We start from the raw sequence: 18,723 nt of genomic DNA, 5'->3' as shown, positions 1-18,723 counted from the left end.
ACTAACACCTTCGCTTCTTGTTTGTCTCTATTCCAGTAGCACCCAGCAGCCCAGCTGAGATCAGAGCACTGCTCAAACAGCGTAGGAGATAGTCCCTGCCCCGAACAGTTTCCCATCTAAATAGACAGAGCGAGTGAGGGAGAAAGGGATGCAACGTGCCAGCAGAACGATTGTTTGCACACTAGGTTAGTACCACAATATTTGTTGTAGTTGGATTTTGTTGTTTTGTATAATTGTTTTTTGAGGGGAGCTCTCTATTTTACTCTGGGGGGGGGTTACATGTAATCTATGGCAGGGGTGAATAAGAAAGATAAGCAAAAAGAGATTCACTAAAATCTGGCACTTTAATTATTCATTAATAATAAATTCACCCTACAAACTCCAATCACTTTGCAGTACAGTGATTATTGGTACTATATGAGCTGAGCAGCTCTGCACATGCATTAACCAGTGGCATTGGGACCAGATTCACCTTTTTAGGCAGCTGGTATCTTTGCAGAGTGAGGGACAAGGCAGCTCCCCAACTGTGTCTCAGGTGGCTGTGTGCCCACTGAGCCTGATTCATATGCCGCTGATGTTTTTGTACAGGGAAGGTCGCTGAGCATCTGATAGCATCAGGTTTTCCCTGTACTTTCCTGAGCTGCTAAATGTTTTTGAACATTCAGCATGCGCTGAGACTGTCTCCGAGAAATGTATCATGTAGGCCAAACCACAAGTTAACCCTCAATCCTCAGTGCTGATTCAACCTTGCCTTAAATAAGACACGAATTACCTGCAACAGCCTAAGCTTGAAACATGAAAGCTAGTCTCTGAGCTGCACCCACGGAATAAGCATTGAGTCGAGGATTTGCTCCTATTCCTGAGCGTGGCATATTGGTGCTCTCCAAGCTTCCTACTATACAAACTATATTAAACATGCAGGGGTCATTGGCACCACCTTGGCTTCAAACCCTAGCACAAGTCTGAAAGGGAGATACGTTGGTTAGTCTCTAGCTGATCCTATTCTCCATTTTTGCATCCTAAAACCACCCCCTCATTTGGCATTATTGGGTATTTGTGCTTCTGTGCATAGTGGGTGAACAGAGACTTGGATCTGTAACCAGCTTGTCAGTTTTAGTGACCAAAGTCTTTATTCAGGAATGGTTTTGTTCAGTAGTTGGTATATCCTTTCCAGTAGGGTCTGCAGTGCGAGGCCTGACTCCACAGACCGACACTGACTCAGAGACTCAGTGGTACATGGTTATCGCGAGCAGTACACACCCTGCTCCAGAGGCCTGCGAGCTGAGGGATTCTCTCTTGCTGAAAGTGAGATTGTTTGGTGTGGAGCAGCAGAGGGAACGCACCTTTACAAACAGAGGAGCATGCTCGTGTTCCTGATCGGTGCCAAGAACAAACCTCTGGGGGTTTCTTAGGTGATTAGATGATCCCGTTGTATAAGGAAACTCCCGCCTGCAAAATCATAACCCCTGGTTATTGCCACCATAAAGAATCTCAAACAAGGAAATGACAAGGAGTTTGGTGGCACCTTAAAGACCAAAGATTTATTTGGGCATAAGCTTTCGTGACTAAAAAACCCCACTTCTTCAGATGCAAAAGCTTCTGCCCAAATAAATCTGCTAGTCTTTAAAGTGCCACCAGACTCCTTGTTGTTTTTGTGGATACAGACTAACACGGCTCCCCCCTGATACTAATCAAGGAAAGGGGCTCTGGAATATGAGAAAATAGGAGACCATGGCTGGACTGTGGGACCTTTTCTCGCACATCAAAATATAAAGGACGTTCGAACAGTTCATTCGTCCTATTCAGTAAAAACAACTCCTTGTTTTTGCTGATACAGACTAACATGGCTACCGCTCTGAAATCTGTCTTCCTCTTCAGTGTTTCATTGTGGGACTGGGACATGCGTAATAAACGACAGCCCCTTCTGCAAAGAGTTCACACTCAAAATCTGAAAAAAGAGACTGAGATTGGAAGTCTCTCAGGAGACCTGCTGAAGCTCCTGTGTCCTGCACCATGGGGTCTCTGCCCAGACAGGCCTGAGCACATGGTGCCTTGTCACTGCAACACTCTGTCTTCCCAGGCTGTCCCAAGCTGAACCCTCAAGACACGGATCACTTATCATGTAAAAGGTCAAAGCTGCCCCCATTCTTTATGATGACAGGCTTGTCTGAGAGCAGCAAGGAGAGCTGCACCAGAGGCCGAGAGAGCCCTGTCCGCTCAATGGCAGCACCCTCGTCTGGGTGGGGCTGAGAAGGCCCCATGCCTGCTTCAGCAAGGTTATTTTGACCACAAACACCAGCGAATTCTCTGAAATCATCCTCTTCCTGTTCCTCTTCCTCTGGGGTCAGAAGCACCTGCCTTCTATACTCAAATGGCAGGTCATTCTCAGAGCCTGCCTGCCCCTCCTTTGTCTGTAACATCTCTGCCGTTTCTTCAGTCACAGTGTAGAGATGCAGCAAGTGCGTCTCTGTGTTTATGTCAGGCTCCCCTTTGTCCGAGATAAATTTGGTCACCAGCGGTTCTGTGGGGCTGACTTTCTCTGACGGCTCCACAAAGCCTGGCCGTGGCTTCACCTGGAAAGGACAAAGCACATATTCAGTGCAAAGCAGCCTGATGTGGGGCATATGTGTGTCAGTCCTCTGTGCGCTGAGTACAAACCATCATGTTGACATGCCGAAGGCAGAGCAGATTCTGGTGCATTTCAGGCAAGAAGCTACACAATTCCAAGCTCTCAGACCCTGTCTGGGCCTGCCATCAGGCTGCTGGGACATACACTGGATTAGGGCCTGTGATTGGATTCCCTCTTGCTACTGGCCACAGCGACTCTAAGAGCCTGCTACTTGTAGAGCGCTTCCTGAACTTGGGTGGGAAGAGGCCTGTGTTTTGGGAGCTGAGGGACCCAGTTTCAAATTCTGCTGCTGACTGTGGGTCTGTATATCTATGGCACTTGGTCCAGACCTTTCCCACCCTGTGTTGGGCCTTTTTGGGCAGGGTTTGGGGGTCAGATGTGCTCAAATTAATATTTTATTGGCACATTGTTCAGCAATTACATGAGAGCAGCAACGCCTGGTTTGATCACAACTCCCCATGCAGTATTACTCTCCCTCAGATAATGTTCTGACTTGTATCTCACGAGTTATCGTCTTCCCCACAGCAGACCTGGCCTGTAGCTTCTTCCCAGGGGTGAGAGTTCAGAATCGGAGACTCACCTGGCTCATCTCCTCAGCTGGGAACTTGATGGCTTCGCTGTCCATGGGGTTGGGCAAAGGCGGGAACAGGATTTTCTTGGCCCTGGAAGACATTGGCAGAGGTTGGTTAATGTGCAGAAGAGTGAAAGGGCAGGGAGAACGGGAGCAATGGGAGGGCAAAGTCGGTGCATTTACCTCTTTTTGAGGAAGTGGTAAAACACAGCCAGGACAGGGATGGCTAGGAAAATGCTGAGGTACCCGAGGTTGAGCTTCCACTCTGGAGGGTTGGGACCTAGGAGGAGAAACAGTTCTGCTCTTAGAGCCCTCTGGAACTGGCATTACATGGGACACGGAAAACATTTGTACAAGTGACCATTTTCCACCCTGCCCCAGTCCCAGTGTCCCGCTGACAGCACTTGGCGTTCGTTCCCAGCCAAGGAGGCAAGGATGTACTGGAGTGAAGGGACTAGCATAGCCTATGGCTTGAGCCTTGAGGTGACCACACTGTGGGCATGAACTTGGATAGTCTCCTTCCCCCAGCACAATCCCTGGATGCCCTTGTTGCTTTCCTTGGCACGCCACCCTTCCCAATAGAGGCGTGTGTCGGCGTTCTGTGCTGGTCCCTTGTTTCTACTGGGAATCGCACCTATGTTTGAGGGAGCTGGGTGAGGAATGTCCAGACTGCACTTGGAAGTGAGCAGCCTTGGGGAGAGAGTGGAGCTAGCAGGGGCTCGAGCAGTGTGGACATGGCAACTCGGGCTGCAGCTTGTATCTTGAGCCTGGGGGGACAGGCAGGCTTGAGAGCACAGCTCCCGCCTGAGCTGCTTGAGGCCCTCTAACACGAGTCTATGCCTGACCCGGGAGGCTCTCGCCCAGCTGCAGCATTGACGTTCCCTATGGGCCCTGCCAGCCCAAGTGCCGGTAGCACACGCCCAAGGAGTGCCAAGGCCTCAGGTCCCTTTCCCGAGGGGTGACCTGTTTGTATGGTGCCTGTGGGGCTGGATGTCAGCAAGTCTTTGACTCTGGCAGGGCTTGGCCTCTGTCTAGCTGCCCCTGTGGCATGTAAGGGCAGATTCCAGTCAGGGAGGCTGTGGCCAGGCCAGGGACAGGGTCAGGGCTTCAGCCACTCCAGGAAAGGTGGTTTTGTGGTTCAGGCCACAGGCTAGGCCTAGGGGGATGGGATTTAATTCCTGGCTGTGCCACAGACTCACGGTGTGATCTTGGGCAGATCACTTCTTACCATTTGCGCCTCAGCTCCCATCAGGAAAAGGGGGATCACAATCCTCCCTTCCTGCCTTATCTATTTAGACTGTAAAGTCTTTCCCTGTATGCTGGTACAGGGGCTAAGACAGCAGGCTCTGAGCTCTGCTGGGGCCTCTGGGAGCCGCCGTAATACAAATGGAAGTACGCATTTCCCATTGATCGTTGGACCCCTGGGGGAAGCACAGACTTTTCTGTTTTTCCTGGTTTTGCTTTTGTGAGCATCTTTGCCCTCAGCTTCTGCAAAAACTGCATCACTCTGCTTGCAGGAGAGAAGAGATGTCGGTCCCCAGGAGAAGAGAAACTCCTGCAGGCAGAAAGAGCCTCTTCTGAGAGTCTGAGCCTCAAGCAGCTCCTGCAACATGTTCACTTCAGACCCCGCCCTGGGCCAAACAAACATAGGGGGAAGCATCCATTGGCTGTTACCGAGTTTCATGGTGTTAAATAGGTGCCGGGGACTGCAGGACTCATCTCTGTCTGCTGTGGCTGCCTGAATCCCAACTCGATAGGAGGTGCTGGGCTGCAGGTCCTGTAGGGTGTAGTGTGTCGCTGAGGAGTTCACTTCATGATCTGAGTAGATGATGACTGATTAATTGAGCTATCAACAGCATGGAAACCCCTCCCAATTCTGCTTTCTTTCTGAAACAGCTTGTCCCAGTTTCAGTTCTTAAACTGCTTACCACACCCTCCACCTACAGAACAGGGGCCCACCAGCCCCCTTCCTTCCTCCCTCCCATCTCTTTTTCTATCTCCCTGCCCTGCCCAGCTTCTCTCTGTGCTCCTGTCCCTAGATCTATTTAGCGCATGGACTCACTGACCGTTCTAGAGGCAGCGGGAGCAGGTGCGCTCACTGGCTGATTTCTGCCCAGCTCAGCACTGCCTCCCTGTGAGCCTGGCCATGCCGCAGCCCGCTGGGGTCGGTAACACATTGGAAGGGAGAGAAAGCCAGGTGTTTCACACTCACATGCCATTCCGTTGTCCTGCTCACTTGTGTAGCAGATGATGTATTTCTTCAGCATGCCGGGGCATTGGGAGAGCAGTGACGGCTTCCACAGCAGGAAAGCAGAGTTCGCTGTGATGTTCCGGATGTGAATGGGCCCATCCAAAGAAGCTGTGAAAGGGGAGGTAGGAAAGAAAAGTAGTAATTGGCTGAGTGCACATGGATTCACAGCTAGAAAGCAGGCCAGGAAGCCGTGGATCTTCTCACCCTAGCTTATTTCGTCTGCCCATAACCTGCTAACTTCAGTTCACTGGATCACAAGCGACACACTAAATGGTTTAGGGAAAATAAGAACTGACAACATGAATCTTCAGCCTTTGCTTGAACACAGACTGAACCCTTAGAGGGCTGCCTGTCCCTAAAGAATTCTTGCCTCTGCGGAGTGAGGATTATACAGGCGTCTTGCTTTCCCACGAATACAGACCAGTGCTCTGAAGAGCCACCCTGCGAGCCATGTGGGTTTGGGAAAGGCCCCTTGTGTATGGCTGGAGAGGACTTCCCCTTGCCCTCATGCATGAGTTCTTGTCATGCACTTATTGCGTGATGTAAAACTGAGATGGTCCCTTCTGCAGGGCAGGGACTGTGGCCTTGTTTGTTTCTCTGAGGAGCCTTGCACATTTCGTGCAGGGCCATGACAAATAATTTCTTGCTCCCTGAGTGAGGGCAGAAGGTTGCACGGAGGGAGGGGTGTTTCGGCTCTGGGAGGGTGTGACGCAGTAGGGAGCGGGGTGGATTGACCTGGGAATGTCATTTAGTTTTACTGGGGCTGTCTGCAAGGGGGATGGGAGAACAGGGGGTGACTTTAGGGGAGGGATGGTACCTGAGCTTGTAACCTGAGCCGGGAGGGGGGTGGGGCGAGTCAACTCCTTTGCCGGCAAACTGGACAAAAGGAGAGAACCTGCTAGAAAGGTTTTTTGTTTCAGTTTTGGGCTGGCTAGGAAGAGGCAGAGACCCCCAAGTCTGGGGTCTAAGCTTCTTACCCCTCAGAGGGACCTGGCTGAGGGGTCCTGGTTGTACCTACAAGCCCTGCTTCAGACTGTTTCTGTTGTCTAATAAATCTTCTGTTGTACTGGCTGGCTGAGAGTCATAGTGAATCGCAGGAAGTCGGGGGTGCAGGGCCCAGACTCCCCCACACTCCGTGACAGAGGGGCTATTACTACGTGCAACTGGCCAATTTTTAGAACATGAGAAGAAAATCCCTCCCCCAAACAATGCATTTAAAAAGAACTAATTCCACCATCAGCCCCTCTCTTCTGAGGATCACAGGCCCTGCCTACCACAGATCATCTGTGAATCACACTCTGCCTAGCACTTGTGTGATAAAAGCAATTTTAGTGGGTCTTGCCCTTCCGCAGTGGAAACACACCGTATGCAGACTTACTGTTTGTAGCAAAGTGGTACATGGAACCAAACGTCCAGTGCTTCTCTGGTCCCCCTCCATGAATGGCAATTCTGTAACACTTCCTGGGTTTCACTGTCCCTGGAGCAAAAAACCAGGAGACATCATCAAACCTCCCCACACACCCCCTCAGATAAGGGGATGGGAGTGACCTTTCTATCTGCACTGCCTGATCCCCTGGGGAGGGCCTGGCTACACCATGGTGAGACTAGGACTGGGCCATAACAGTCACTGAGAGAGTGAGGCAGGCTGCATATCTCAGCTGATTTCCCGACTTCGCCAAGTCGAGTGAGCTTCCAGAATAAGTAAAGGAACATTGTGAGAGGCCAAAACACGCACAGATCCCAAAGGACAGCTGGGCTCATCTGCAAATTGAACTTGGAAAGCATGGCTGGCTTTGGCACCAGATGGAACCGTGCACTTGCCTCACACAGCCTCTTCCCATCTTTGGGCCATTGAAATTGATGCAGAGATTCAGGCTGACTGCGGGGGTTTGGATCAGGCTGGCTGTTACCACAGGGGCATTTAGTTTCCAAACAACTAGCAGAAGAGGAGGGTCCCCGTTGGGAGGGCGCTGGGAGAGGGAGGCTGAAGAAAGGTGTGTTAGAGGTGGGTTTTGTCCTTGTTACCTGTATCCATATAGCTGTCCTTTTCAAAGAGTTGTTTGTGGATACATTCCTTGTGGTCCTCCTGGGGGTCTTCCAGGGGTTGCTTCTCAATGCAGTAGAAGGTCCCATTGGTCTTTGCTGCCCACTGCACTGTCACGCTGCTGCCAGCTGAGCTGACATTCAGAAAGCTCATTTCTGGGAGGAAACACAAGGAGACATCTCAGCAGAAACATGGCACCAACGGCACAAAGACATGGCACCAAATTCACGGCATCCAGGGGCAGGCAGCATGGGAGCAGGGGCGCAGTCTAGTTCTCTGTTCACTATCTACCCAAAGTCCTGATCCTGCAGTTGCTCAGAGAGGGAGATGTGGGCTCTTGTCCCCCTTGCAGAGGCCTCACAACATTGAGAGCTTTGGGGATGCAGTTAGTTCAAATAGCAAAGAAGGAAATAACCCAGGGAAATGGCTGTTAGTCGCTATGCCATGGAACCCAGTGCTCTGTCTTCAGTCCCTGTCTGGGGCCACGGGAGCAGGGCCAGCAGTGGATGGGTCTGATCCTTTCAGGAGGCTTGTTAGGGTAGCGGCTCTTTGGAGGGACCGCTGTCTGAGGCAGGGAGAGGGAGCCGAGGTCTCTGTACCTGTGTGATGTTCTGGAGGAATGCGATATGTCCGCATAGGGCCTCTCCCTGCTGGGTTAGATGCGCTCATAGAAAGGTGATACTCTGCCCCAGAGAGAGCCAAGGTCAGTGTCGTCTCGTCCTTTTCAGGGACTTCCTTCTTCAGCTCTGTGCACCTGCACGCTGGCATGTAGAGAGCCAGCGTGTAATTGACTTTCCACTGCTCCTCATGGGCTTCCTGACAGGGGTTTGGAAGAGTGACACTAAGTGACGAGATTCTGGCTCCCCTGAAGCTGTGTGTGTGTGTGTATATAACTTGGGCAGAATTAAGGGCAGCCTTGTGTAAATGGTCGTGCAGTCTGAGCTTGTTTGCAGCCCTCATGCAGTGGCCAGGAAGCTGCTGTCACAGCTGCTATGTTACTGGCACAGACCCATCTGGACTCTGAATGGGGGAGGATGTCGAAACTACAGCTTGCATCCTGATTGGACAAGAGGGGCCAGGGCTGTAGCCCTGTCACAGGAGAGTTAAAGGACTGCTTGAGGCCCCATTCACACTGCGCACTGGAACTGCATTGTGACAGGGTCCCGGACCTGATTGCGTGTCTGGTGGTGGAGCTGTGTCTCATCCACACACTGTATTACCTGCCAATGGAATGTCACATTTCTCTGTCCGTTCCTCCCGAGTCTCCCCACTGTGTAATTCACCTCTGGAATTTCTGGAATGACAGGAGGGAATTCTGGCCACCTGTTTGTTTCTCTCTGCAAAATCCTGCCCTCTGGTTTTCCTCCCCTCAGCTGCCACTTCTTGCCTAACTTCATTTTCCTCCCCTCCCCCAAAGGCAGCCTCTCTTCTAAGCCCGTCAGGACACAGAATGAACCATGTGAAATCTCGCACCCTCAGGAACAAAGATGGATTTGCTCCAGTCGCTCCAGTAGCTGCTCCAATGGGCTGTTTTGTGCCGAATCTGGACTTCGCAGGCTGCTGTTGTTCCCAAGTTGCATATCACTAAAACAAACCAACACAGCGGGGACTGAGTGAACAATCCAGCAGGAGTTTTCAGCTTCATATGTGCACCGTGCCCTTCTGGCTGCCATGTAGCTGGAGCCAGTTTCAGGGAGCCTAGGCCTGTGGGGTCAAAGAGGCTTCGGTCCCCGAGCATCAGAACAGAATTCATGGGACACTACTCTTACTCAGTGCTACTGGGGCTTGAGGCCACGCTCGTGTCAGATGAGAAATTACCTCCCAGCATGAGAGTTAAGGAGCAGGTGGGTGTTTGAGTGACTGGCAGTGCATGGATTTGATCAGCAGCTGTAATTCTGAACGCTTGGAAAGTAGCAGAGGGTGGAGAGAGGAGGCGACTGGGCACTCCCCCAGCTGCAGCGTGTCTCACAGAACAGAGGCTTTGCTACCACTTTCCTCTAATGTCAAACACTCTAGTGTTTGACACTCTAATGGGTGTCATTAGAGGAAAGGTTTCTCTACCTTTGAGGCAACACAGGCCTGTGTATCCGTTCCCCTGGCGCTTTGAGGGAGTCTTTGTGGGACGTGGGGACTCAGCGCAAGGGTTTATGGGCTGTGAGCAGCTGCACAAATCTGGTTCATACATAAACCAGAGCTGGGCAATAGGGGTGTTGACTTGGAGGCTGAGAGGGCTCCTCTCCTAGGAACGTGCAGTGATATTGAGAGGAACTCTTGGGCAGAAGGTGCAGGGAGGGTCCCCAGGCCTTCCCAGCAGGCGTTTCTCTCACTGTGCTGGGATCAAGCCCTTTAAATGGCATTTACTGTATCTGCGAGGGTACAGTATAATAAGCTGACCTGTTATGTTGTTACTCTTGTATTCACCTTGGTTCTGACATGCCACCTAAAAACAAACCGGAGAAAGCTTATCCAAAGGCCATATTTCTTCACACAGCACCCAGTCACCCTGTGGAACTCATTGCCAGGGATGTTGTGAAGGTCAAAAGTATAACTGAGTTCAAAAAAGAATTAGATGAGTTCCTGGAGGACAGGTCCAGCGATGGTTGTTAGCTAAGATAGTCAGGGACACCACCCCATGATCTGGGTGTTCCTAAACCTCTGACTACCAGAAGCTGGGCCTGGGCGACAGGGGATGGATACTCAATAACTGCTCTGCTCTATTCACTCCCTCTGACACTTCTGGCACCGACCACTGTTGGAGGACAGGACACTGGGCTAGACGGACCATTGGTCTGAGCCAGTGTGACCATTCATATGTTCTTGTAAAGTGCTTTGGTGGTGGGGAGCCCACCTCTTATGAGCCTCATGCAAGGAGTTTTCTGCAAAACAAGTACAGCAGGAGAGAGAGAGAGCCTGAGACCGTCAGGGGCAAAGCTGGCACTTTCTCAGCAGGAATAGCTCCTGCAGCTTCATTGCTCTGCGAGAAGGATCGAGGCACCTGCTCCATCCCAGAACAGTGTGGATTGCAGTGCTAAAAAATGAGAACTTGGGAGCAAGCATCCAAGTTCTGCCCCTCTGGCCTAATGACTGTTTAATCCACCTCTTCCGGGATTACAAAGCCCAACAGGACAACTCTCCAAATGCTATCTCCAGATGGCATTCAGGCCAGCTCAGGGCTCTATGCCACGACACTGGTGGCTGGCAGGGGAACCTGGGCCTACCCTCTACATTGGTTCAAACCCACGGACCCCACAACCAGCAATCAGGTCTGCTCAGTCCCAGGTCTTGTTGCTATTTCCCTGGTCTCCTTCCTTCACAGCCTCTCTCTCTTCTTGCCTGTTTCTGGGTTTGCCACTGGAACTTCCTCTACTCCCTGTGGCTACGTCATTCCTGCCATGCCTCTTGCCAGAGTCCTTACTCCAGGGCAGGATTCCTGGGCTTAGTCTCCCCTTGGAGTGTTTCCATGTCCCTGACATCTCCCTCATCCCAGAGACCGACTCCAGCCTCCTTCCCCAGCAGCCCCTTTTTGCTCAGGTGCTTGGCTCTCTAGTGCTGGGCTTCACTCTGTTAACCCTGGCCCTCCTGCTCAGGTGAGCCCAGGAGACTAACTGGCCTCTCAGGCTCTCATTTCCCCCCGCCTCCCCTCAGGGCTGGTGTGCGGTGCTGGAGCCTGGGTGCTGTTGGCCAGTGCAGCACAAGGGCAATTTGTATCACATCTTTGAAGTGTCTGAGAACGACTTCACTGGAACCAAACTGCGGGGTTTTATTATTATTATCTGGGTTTTTCCTCCTGTGTAATCCCTGCAAACAAGCCCCAGATCCTGTCACGGGTGACAGCATAATCCATGCCTGATAAAGAAGGGGAGATTTTATTATACAACGGAACAGATGGAAGGAGCAGCTGGGCTGCAGGAAATACGTCACCAGGGCACTGAGCTGCTCAGGCGGTGGGTGCACTAGACGTGCTTACATAATGGTATTGACAATTACTGATCATCAGCTTCCACAACCAGCATCCTCGCTGTGGGATTACTGGGAGGAGAAACAGTGAGCCTGAGCAGGGTTGGGGTCACCTGCCTTAGCATCCCTGCCCCTTGGGACTTCACTTTTCTGAGTTCTGGTCACTGTGTCTGTTCAACCCACCTGTGTCCATTTGGTGCCCTTCATCTGTCTGTACCGAGCTTCCCTTCGTAACGGTTCGTATCTGACAATCCAGTTATCTAGCTGCTGCAGTGTCAGCCTCAGGGTACCATTGGATTTAGAGAATGTTACTTGATCAGGCGGCAGTGGATCCAATTTGACTGGAATTACAATGTGACAATAGGAGTTATTGGGGTTTGTAACAGGTGGGGCAGATGGGTGGAGGTGGTGTGTGATTCAGCAGGGCCAAGGGAACCTCAGAAACAGATCTTGTGTGTGCACATACATGCACATATACATATGTGCACATGCGCACACACAAACACAGTGGGGTCCATGTCACAGAAAACATCAGCACAGGTGCCACCAGCTGCCTGCTGCCATGTTGGCAGACCCAGCACAGGGGCTCAGAGCTAAATGGCTGTGGAAACTGAGCTCCCCTCTTCTGCTAGCCTCACCTGGGGCAGAGCTGGGGGAGACAGTGGCGGGATAACATGTGGAGTCTCCTCTGCCACCGTCTTCCTTTGGGCAGGATGAGGGTGCAGGTTCCAGGCTGTCAGTCCAGCTGCTTTCACAGCTGTAGATTTTGCATCACAGGAAAGCAGCTGTTTGCTTCCTAAGGAGGCTCATGTGGCCCCCTGCTAATCCAGCTGCAGCAGCAAGCGAACTAGCATTAGCCCCTGCCCCAGCAAGAGCCAGTGTTACAAAGAAAGCATGCTTCAGAGGGATGCTTACTGGCATTCTCCAGTTGCAAAGTGATGTTCTGGGTCCTTTCGACTCTGCCTCCACTGTGGGATTCCACCCAGGCAGTGAGGTTCTCTAGGAGCCACAATGTCCGATAAGAAAAGCGGTAGTGAGTGGAGGACGCCATCTTGAATTCCTTGCAGGGATAGGTTCTGTGATAACTAGGGAAGGAAGAAAGCTGGTTGCTGCAGTGCCACTGCCAGGGTGTGTCCGTTATTGATTGCAGTGTGTCTGTGGTGCGGTGCCATAGTGCCGCTGCTGCCCACCAGCCCCTGGCCTACACATTGTTACAGAGGCCTTGTGTGGCTCTAGCCAGCCTTGCCCAGGGAGCGTGAATGAGAGGAACGCTGGAATCCCCTGCTCTTGGCAAAGGCCCACCCGCTGCTAAATCTACAGAGGGTGCCTGACTCTAACTGGGCTAGATCCTGAGTGTGTCTGAGCAAGGCCTGTGCCGGCTGTGCCAGGCACAGCCCAGGGCAACATGGCCATTGGTGATGGAAGGGAGCGGGCCAATCTCATTGTCTCCACCCTCTTCCCTACTGCTTATCTTCCTGCTGCTGGAACCAGAGGGCCTAATGTGCACACTCTGCACCCCAGCGCTGAGTCTTCTCCCTCAGGCTGCGTGCTCAGGCCGCCTGGCATTCAAATATCTTCACCATCCACATGTACAAACTGTCTGCAGGCTTCCGCGCAGGAACTCTCACTTGTTTCTAGTGCCTATGTATGGAGTTCTGGCAGAGAATTTAGGGAGATGGATGAATGCTAAGTTCCCTGCCTCCCTGTCCAGATCCTACCTACACCATTGCCTTCACTGGTATTCCACTTACCCTCGCCTCCAGTGGATTTCTGACTTTCCATCCCGTCGCCTTCCCTGCCTTCTATCCATCCTCCATCTCCCCAGCATCTTTGTGCATATATTACCTGACATCCCAAAAACATACTAGTGAGTTCGTTTTGTGTGCTTTGAGATGTGCCATGATACCTTCTCCATCACCACCACCCACTCTCTGGTGCATACTGCAGGTGGGTTTTTATTTGCTTGATCTACCTGTCCATCTCTATTGTGCCCATCAGGTAGGCAGACAACATCATCACAGCACTATTCTTCCCACTCACATGGTCCCACTGTTGGGGCTGTGACTCACCAGAACTTAAGAATATAGGTGACATTTCCTGAAGTGGTCTTAGCTTTCCAAGTGCAGCTGAAATTGCATTGCTTGCAGTTCCTGTAGCAAACCAAATCTGGATCCTCAGCAGAGCCTGGGGACACAAAGAAGCAGTTGGAGTTGTTCTTTCCTGTTCGATTTCCTTAGCAGATGTGCAGTGTTAGGCATTACCACGACTATGTGTAGTGAATAGCAGGAGGCTGGTGCCAGGGTCTGTACAGAACAGGGACTGGCAGGAACTGCTTAGGCTACAGAAATTCGGGGGGTTGCCAAAGTGTTTTCCTTTCCACCTGCCCACACAATGGGCTGCAGGTTTTCACTCCCTGCCAAGTGACCCTGCCCTCTGGAGCTGGATTCAAGGTTCAGGGCAAAGCTTTACCAGGATCCATAGGAACTGCCCTACACTACAATGGGCTGTGCCTGTGACAAAGAGAGAGGCACCTTTCCAGGCCTGGCCTTCGATTCTAGCCTTGGGCTGACTGATAATAGTAACAGGCTAAACCTCAGCACAGGAGTGAGCATTTGCAGCACGCTGTCTTCCTCTGCTCGCAGCACATGCTGCAGCAGCCCGGGCCCAGTGGTGACCTCCGCTTCTTCATCTGTCTTTTCGGTTTTCAAGCCTTCAGAGATATGTTCCCCCCCCCCCCCCCAAGTGCAAGAAAGACTATGGGTTCATCTGGGGCTCTGTGGGAAGCCTGCTCCTCAGCCCGTCTAACTGGGGAAAGCACCTGCACCTTCTCCATTAGCCACAGGCTTAAATGAAGCAAGCCCCCCAGGTCCACAGCAGATCTGCCCTTCTCTGGAGGAAGAGTAAGAAGAGTTTGATGCTTCCAAACTGCAAATGTCTGTGTGTGCAGGGGTACGTCCAAGGGTATATGGGAGAGAGAGAGTATGTGAGGGACTGTGACTGGTGCGTCTGTGTGTGCTAAAGAACATGTGCAGGTGGTGTATAAGTGCATGAGTTCGTATGGGGCAGAGGGAGAGGTTGGGGAGGTAAGAAAGAGATTTTGTTTGCATGTGGAGTAAGAGATAAGGTCTATGTGGCATTTGTGTTTGCATGAGGTGTGTGGGAGGGGGGAAGAATGTGTGTGGTTTACACTGCCCCCTTGCAAGGCTTCTGTTTTTCTCTGCTCAAAGTCCTCGTGAGCGCATCAGATTCCCAGAGGGAAATCATCTCTGTCTGAAAGGCACTAGGTAGCTACAGTCCCTATGACTTATGGGACCACAGCTCCCCAGGTGTCTCGTTGGGATAGCCTGGGCAGAGGAATAATTTTCATTTGTAACGTGCAATGCAATTTTGTTTGTTCTTATTGCTTTTGTAACAGTACCAGGCAGGTTGAGTAAAAAGGCCAGTAGCTGCAGCCTGTGTCCTGCCAATAATAGTTTTCTTTGAAAGCGTAACAAGCCTTGTGGAGAGGGGGGAAGCGGTAGATGTGGTATATCTTGACTCTAGTAAGTCTCTTGATACTGTCTTGCATTACCTTCTTGTAAACAAACTAGGGAAATACAACCTAGATGGAGCTACTACACGGTGGGTGAAAAACTGGCTGGAAAACCATTCCCAGACGATGGTTCACAGGGCTGGAAGAGCCTATTGAGTGAGGTCCCACAGGGTTCCCAGTTCTGTTCAGTATCTTCATCAATGATTAAGATAATGGCACAGGGAGTACACTGAGAGAGTTTGCAGACGATACCAAGCTGGGAGGGGTTGCAAGTGCTTTGGAGGACAGGATTAAAATTCAAAATGATCTGGACGAACTGGAGAAATGGTCTGAAGTCAATAGGATGAAATTCAATAAGGACGAATGCAAAGTACTCCAATTAGGAAGGAACAATCAGTTGCACACATACAAAATGAGAAATGACTGCCTAGGAAGGAGTACTGGGGTAGAGCAATCTAGGGATCATGGTGGGTCACAAGCTAAATATGAGTCAACAGTTTAACACTGTTGCAAAAAAAGCAAACATCATTCTGGGATGTATTAACAGGAGTGTTATAAGCAAGATATAAGAGGTAATTCTTCCGCTCTACTCCGTGCTGATAAGGACTCAACTGGAGTATTGTGCCCAATTCTGGGCACCACCTTTCGGGAAAGATGTGGACAAACTGAAGAAAGTCCAGAGAAGAGCAACAAAAATGATTAAAGGTCTAGAAAACATAACCTATGAGGAAGACTGAAAAAAATGGGTTTGTTTAGTTTGGAAAAGAGAAGACTGAGAGGGGAACATAACAGTTTTTAGGTACATAAAAGGTTGTTACAAGGAGGAGGGAGGTAAATTGTTCTTATTAACCTCTGGGGATAGGACAAAAAGCAACGGGCTTAAATTGCAGCAAGGAAAGTTTAGGCTGGACATTAGAAAAAAGTTCTTAACTGTCAAGAGTGGTTAAGCACTGGAATAAATTGCTTATGGAGGTTGTAAAATCTCTGTCAGGAGATTTTTAAAAGCAGGTTAGACAAACACCTGTCAGGGTTGATCCAGATACTTAGTCCTGCCTTGAGGGCAGAGGACTGGACTAGATGACCTCTCGAGGTCCCTTCCAGTCCTACGATTCTAGGATAAGGGGTGCCATAGGATCCAGGCAACTGGCCATCTCCAACTCAATAAGGCTGAGTGCACTCACGAGCTAGTTGTTGAACAAAGGCCCTTTCCTCCCCATCTGCCTCTCAGGGGACTGGAAGCTCATTTCTCACAGCAGAATGATTGTGAAGAATCGGACACTTTCTCCCAGTCAGGAGCAAGGCCTGGCACTGCAGCACCTTTGAATGTCCCCAGGGCACTATGAACGAGACATCTCTGGTGGCGGGCTTGTGCCATGGTGGGGAGATTCGGGTCAGGACTACAAAAAGGAAGAGGAAAAAAGCAGCGATAGGAGTAAGGTGATCTAATCACCATCAGGAAATGCAGCTCCCCTGACCAGTCACTCTGCCAGCTCAGCTCAGCTCTCTGCACTAGAGACACGCAGCCTAGGAGTAACTAACCCAAACGTTGCCACTTCAGGAATTCAGATGCAGGTCCAAATGTAACAGACATTGGCCAGAAAATATGGGCTCCTGAAAAGGAGGGTTTGTCTCCTCCCAGCTGCACCAGCCTCATACTCAATCTGGAAAAGCTGCTCTAGAAGAACTTCAGTCCATGGCTGAACAGCAGAAACTTCCTCCCATGGAATCTGAACTAGACCTAAAGAGAACCCTGCTGACTTTTCCAGTGGCTCCTGCTCCCTTTTGCCCAGGGCAGATTCTCAGCACTGAGCCCTTGTAATTGAGTTGTGACCCTGTCCCTGTTGCTTTAGAAATAATCCCCAACCCAAAGCAGCAATGATTTACTGCCAAACACTCTGTGAGAGTGAAAGTATGTGGAGGGGAAGCCTCATTATCATCCAGCATCGCTCCTCTGATGGTTCTTTTAACAGTATCTTTAACCTCTGTATGCCACAGAATCACTTACCGCTCAGTGCTAGCGCAGCCAGCAACAGCAGCCAACCCATCATCTGCTCCTTGGCTCCCACACAAGAACCGAGGGGAACAAGCATCGAGGGCTCAGCACTTGCTGACTTTACTCCAGGCACAGTGACTGGCTGTGCACATTGACCCTCCCAAGCCTCACAGAGCTCCTGGACTCAGAGCAATCTCCAGCAACAACTCATCTGGCACTTGCGTTTCTGATAAAAGGTGACAAATTTCCCCATGCATACTAAAGGTGCTTGTGCATTGGAGCAGAAACTGAGGTGTCATTACATGCCTCACTCTTACCAAAAGCAAAAGAGAAACAAAAAAACTATTCCACTTTGATATGTGCACCATTCTGTTCCGTCACTTCAGGAAAGCATCACCAAAGCCACAAGCTCACCACATGCAGAAACTGGAGAGAGAAGAGCAAAGTAAGCAAAACCGGAGCCCATCTCTATCACACAGGACTGAATCTGGAGTCTTTCATGCTCCAGTCCCTGTTACAGAGGGGCAAATCTGGAGTCATTCCACTGACATCAGTTTTACACCAGCATAACTGAGATGAGAATCTGCCTGACACACCCAGGTGTGCATGAGTGTGTGTGTTTGAACTTCTCTGATTTCCAGAGTATGAGTCCCTGTGTGTGTGTGTGCATGTGTTTGTAGGGATGTGTGAGTGTGTTTGCCATGCATGAAGAAACTTTTCTGACGAGGTTTTCCTAGTTTTTCTGTTGCTGGCATTTCTGGGTGGGATTTTCCATTCCTGATTTATTTAGGATTTCTAAGGCAAGATTATTTCAGAGAAAAACTAATCTCTTTAAATAGGTGCTTTCATTATGAGGAGAACGTGGAGCTGCAATTTCTCCTCGGATGAAATAGTTCTCTTAAGCCCTAGCTTCCCATTTGATCGGATCCTGGCATGATCCCTTGCTTATGATACCACAACCTGTTGTAGAAATAACTGTGCCTGTAATAAATTCAGCACAGCAGTTTCATTGAAGGATCCACAAAAGGAGAAGATGGGGTAGGATAGAAAAACCTCTTTGTTTAAATAAAGAAGTAATTAGCAAACTTGCCTGGGGAGAGGGCAAAGCCCTCAGGAAAGTTTACAAGAAGCCAAGTTTTAGGTAAGATGTATTTGAAATTTTCCCCTCATGCCAGTTCCCTGTGTCTAGACTTGAAGCAAGTGGCTATTACTGCTGTTTACCCTAGAAGACTCTCTCCACACTCCTCAGTCCATAAGTCTGACCTCCTGGGCTCTTAGGGTATGTCTACACTGCAGTCAAACCGACAAACCCCACGACAGCGCCCATCTCTGAGCCCCCGTCTGCTGACTCAAGCTCATGCTACAGGGTTAGAACTAGAAGTGCAGACGTTCCTGTTTGGGCTCTGGCACCCAGCCAAAGGGTTGGATCTCAGAGGCCAAGCTCCAGCCTGTGCGTGAGTATCTACACTGCTGTTTGTAGCCCCGCAAACCCACAGTCAGTTGACCGGGGCTCTGAGACTCTGTCGCTCTGTTGGTTTGTTTTTCAGGGTAGATGTACCCTTGAAGGTACCTTCCAGCCAAGGGTCTCAAGCCCTTTACAAGTATCAGGGAATGAAACCTGCCACACCCTGGCCCAGAGAGGGCTCCCCAAATGAGTGGTGGTGTGACCTGGTGCACAAGGTCACAGAGCCACCCAGGTTTGGCCCAGCCACACCGCCCATCATGACAGAGGAGGGCGGGCCAAAC

The 18,723-nt window shown here is 50.6% G+C and overlaps 1 protein-coding gene across 1 annotated transcript; it reads right to left on the bottom strand.

Annotated features, from left to right (window-relative positions):
* Positions 1 to 325: 325 nt before the first annotated feature.
* On the bottom strand, positions 326 to 17,186 carry IL12RB1 (interleukin 12 receptor subunit beta 1). The gene is made up of 15 exons (XM_032782840.2): positions 16,990 to 17,186; positions 13,522 to 13,636; positions 12,368 to 12,537; positions 11,636 to 11,793; positions 9,890 to 9,935; positions 8,969 to 9,079; positions 8,716 to 8,789; positions 8,095 to 8,311; positions 7,477 to 7,650; positions 6,830 to 6,928; positions 5,413 to 5,559; positions 4,875 to 5,018; positions 3,384 to 3,480; positions 3,210 to 3,291; positions 326 to 2,573 (listed from the first exon to the last, which is right to left on the bottom strand). The coding sequence occupies exons 1-15, from the start codon at positions 17,072 to 17,074 to the stop codon at positions 2,112 to 2,114; spliced, it is 2,181 nt and encodes a 726-aa protein (XP_032638731.1). The 5' UTR covers positions 17,075 to 17,186; the 3' UTR covers positions 326 to 2,111.
* Positions 17,187 to 18,723: the final 1,537 nt, after the last annotated feature.

The sequence above is a fragment of the Chelonoidis abingdonii genome, chromosome 11 (genome assembly GCF_003597395.2).
Source record: "Chelonoidis abingdonii isolate Lonesome George chromosome 11, CheloAbing_2.0, whole genome shotgun sequence".
In the NCBI taxonomy this organism is placed as follows: Eukaryota; Metazoa; Chordata; order Testudines; family Testudinidae; genus Chelonoidis; species Chelonoidis abingdonii.
The sequence above is the reverse complement of the archived record's forward strand: the minus strand, read 5'-3'. Positions and strand labels throughout refer to the sequence as shown.

Bases quoted from the DNA above. Each gene is read 5' to 3' on its own strand.
- IL12RB1 (XM_032782840.2), bottom strand. From the start codon at position 17,074: ATGCTTGTTCCCCTCGGTTCTTGTGTGGGAGCCAAGGAGCAGATGATG. The intron at 6,929-7,476 runs GTAACAAGGACA...TTTTTGCTCCAG, and splicing joins GGACAGCTATATGGATACAG to GGACAGTGAAACCCAGGAAG. The intron at 3,292-3,383 runs GTAAATGCACCG...AATGTCTTCCAG, and splicing joins TACCACTTCCTCAAAAAGAG to GGCCAAGAAAATCCTGTTCC.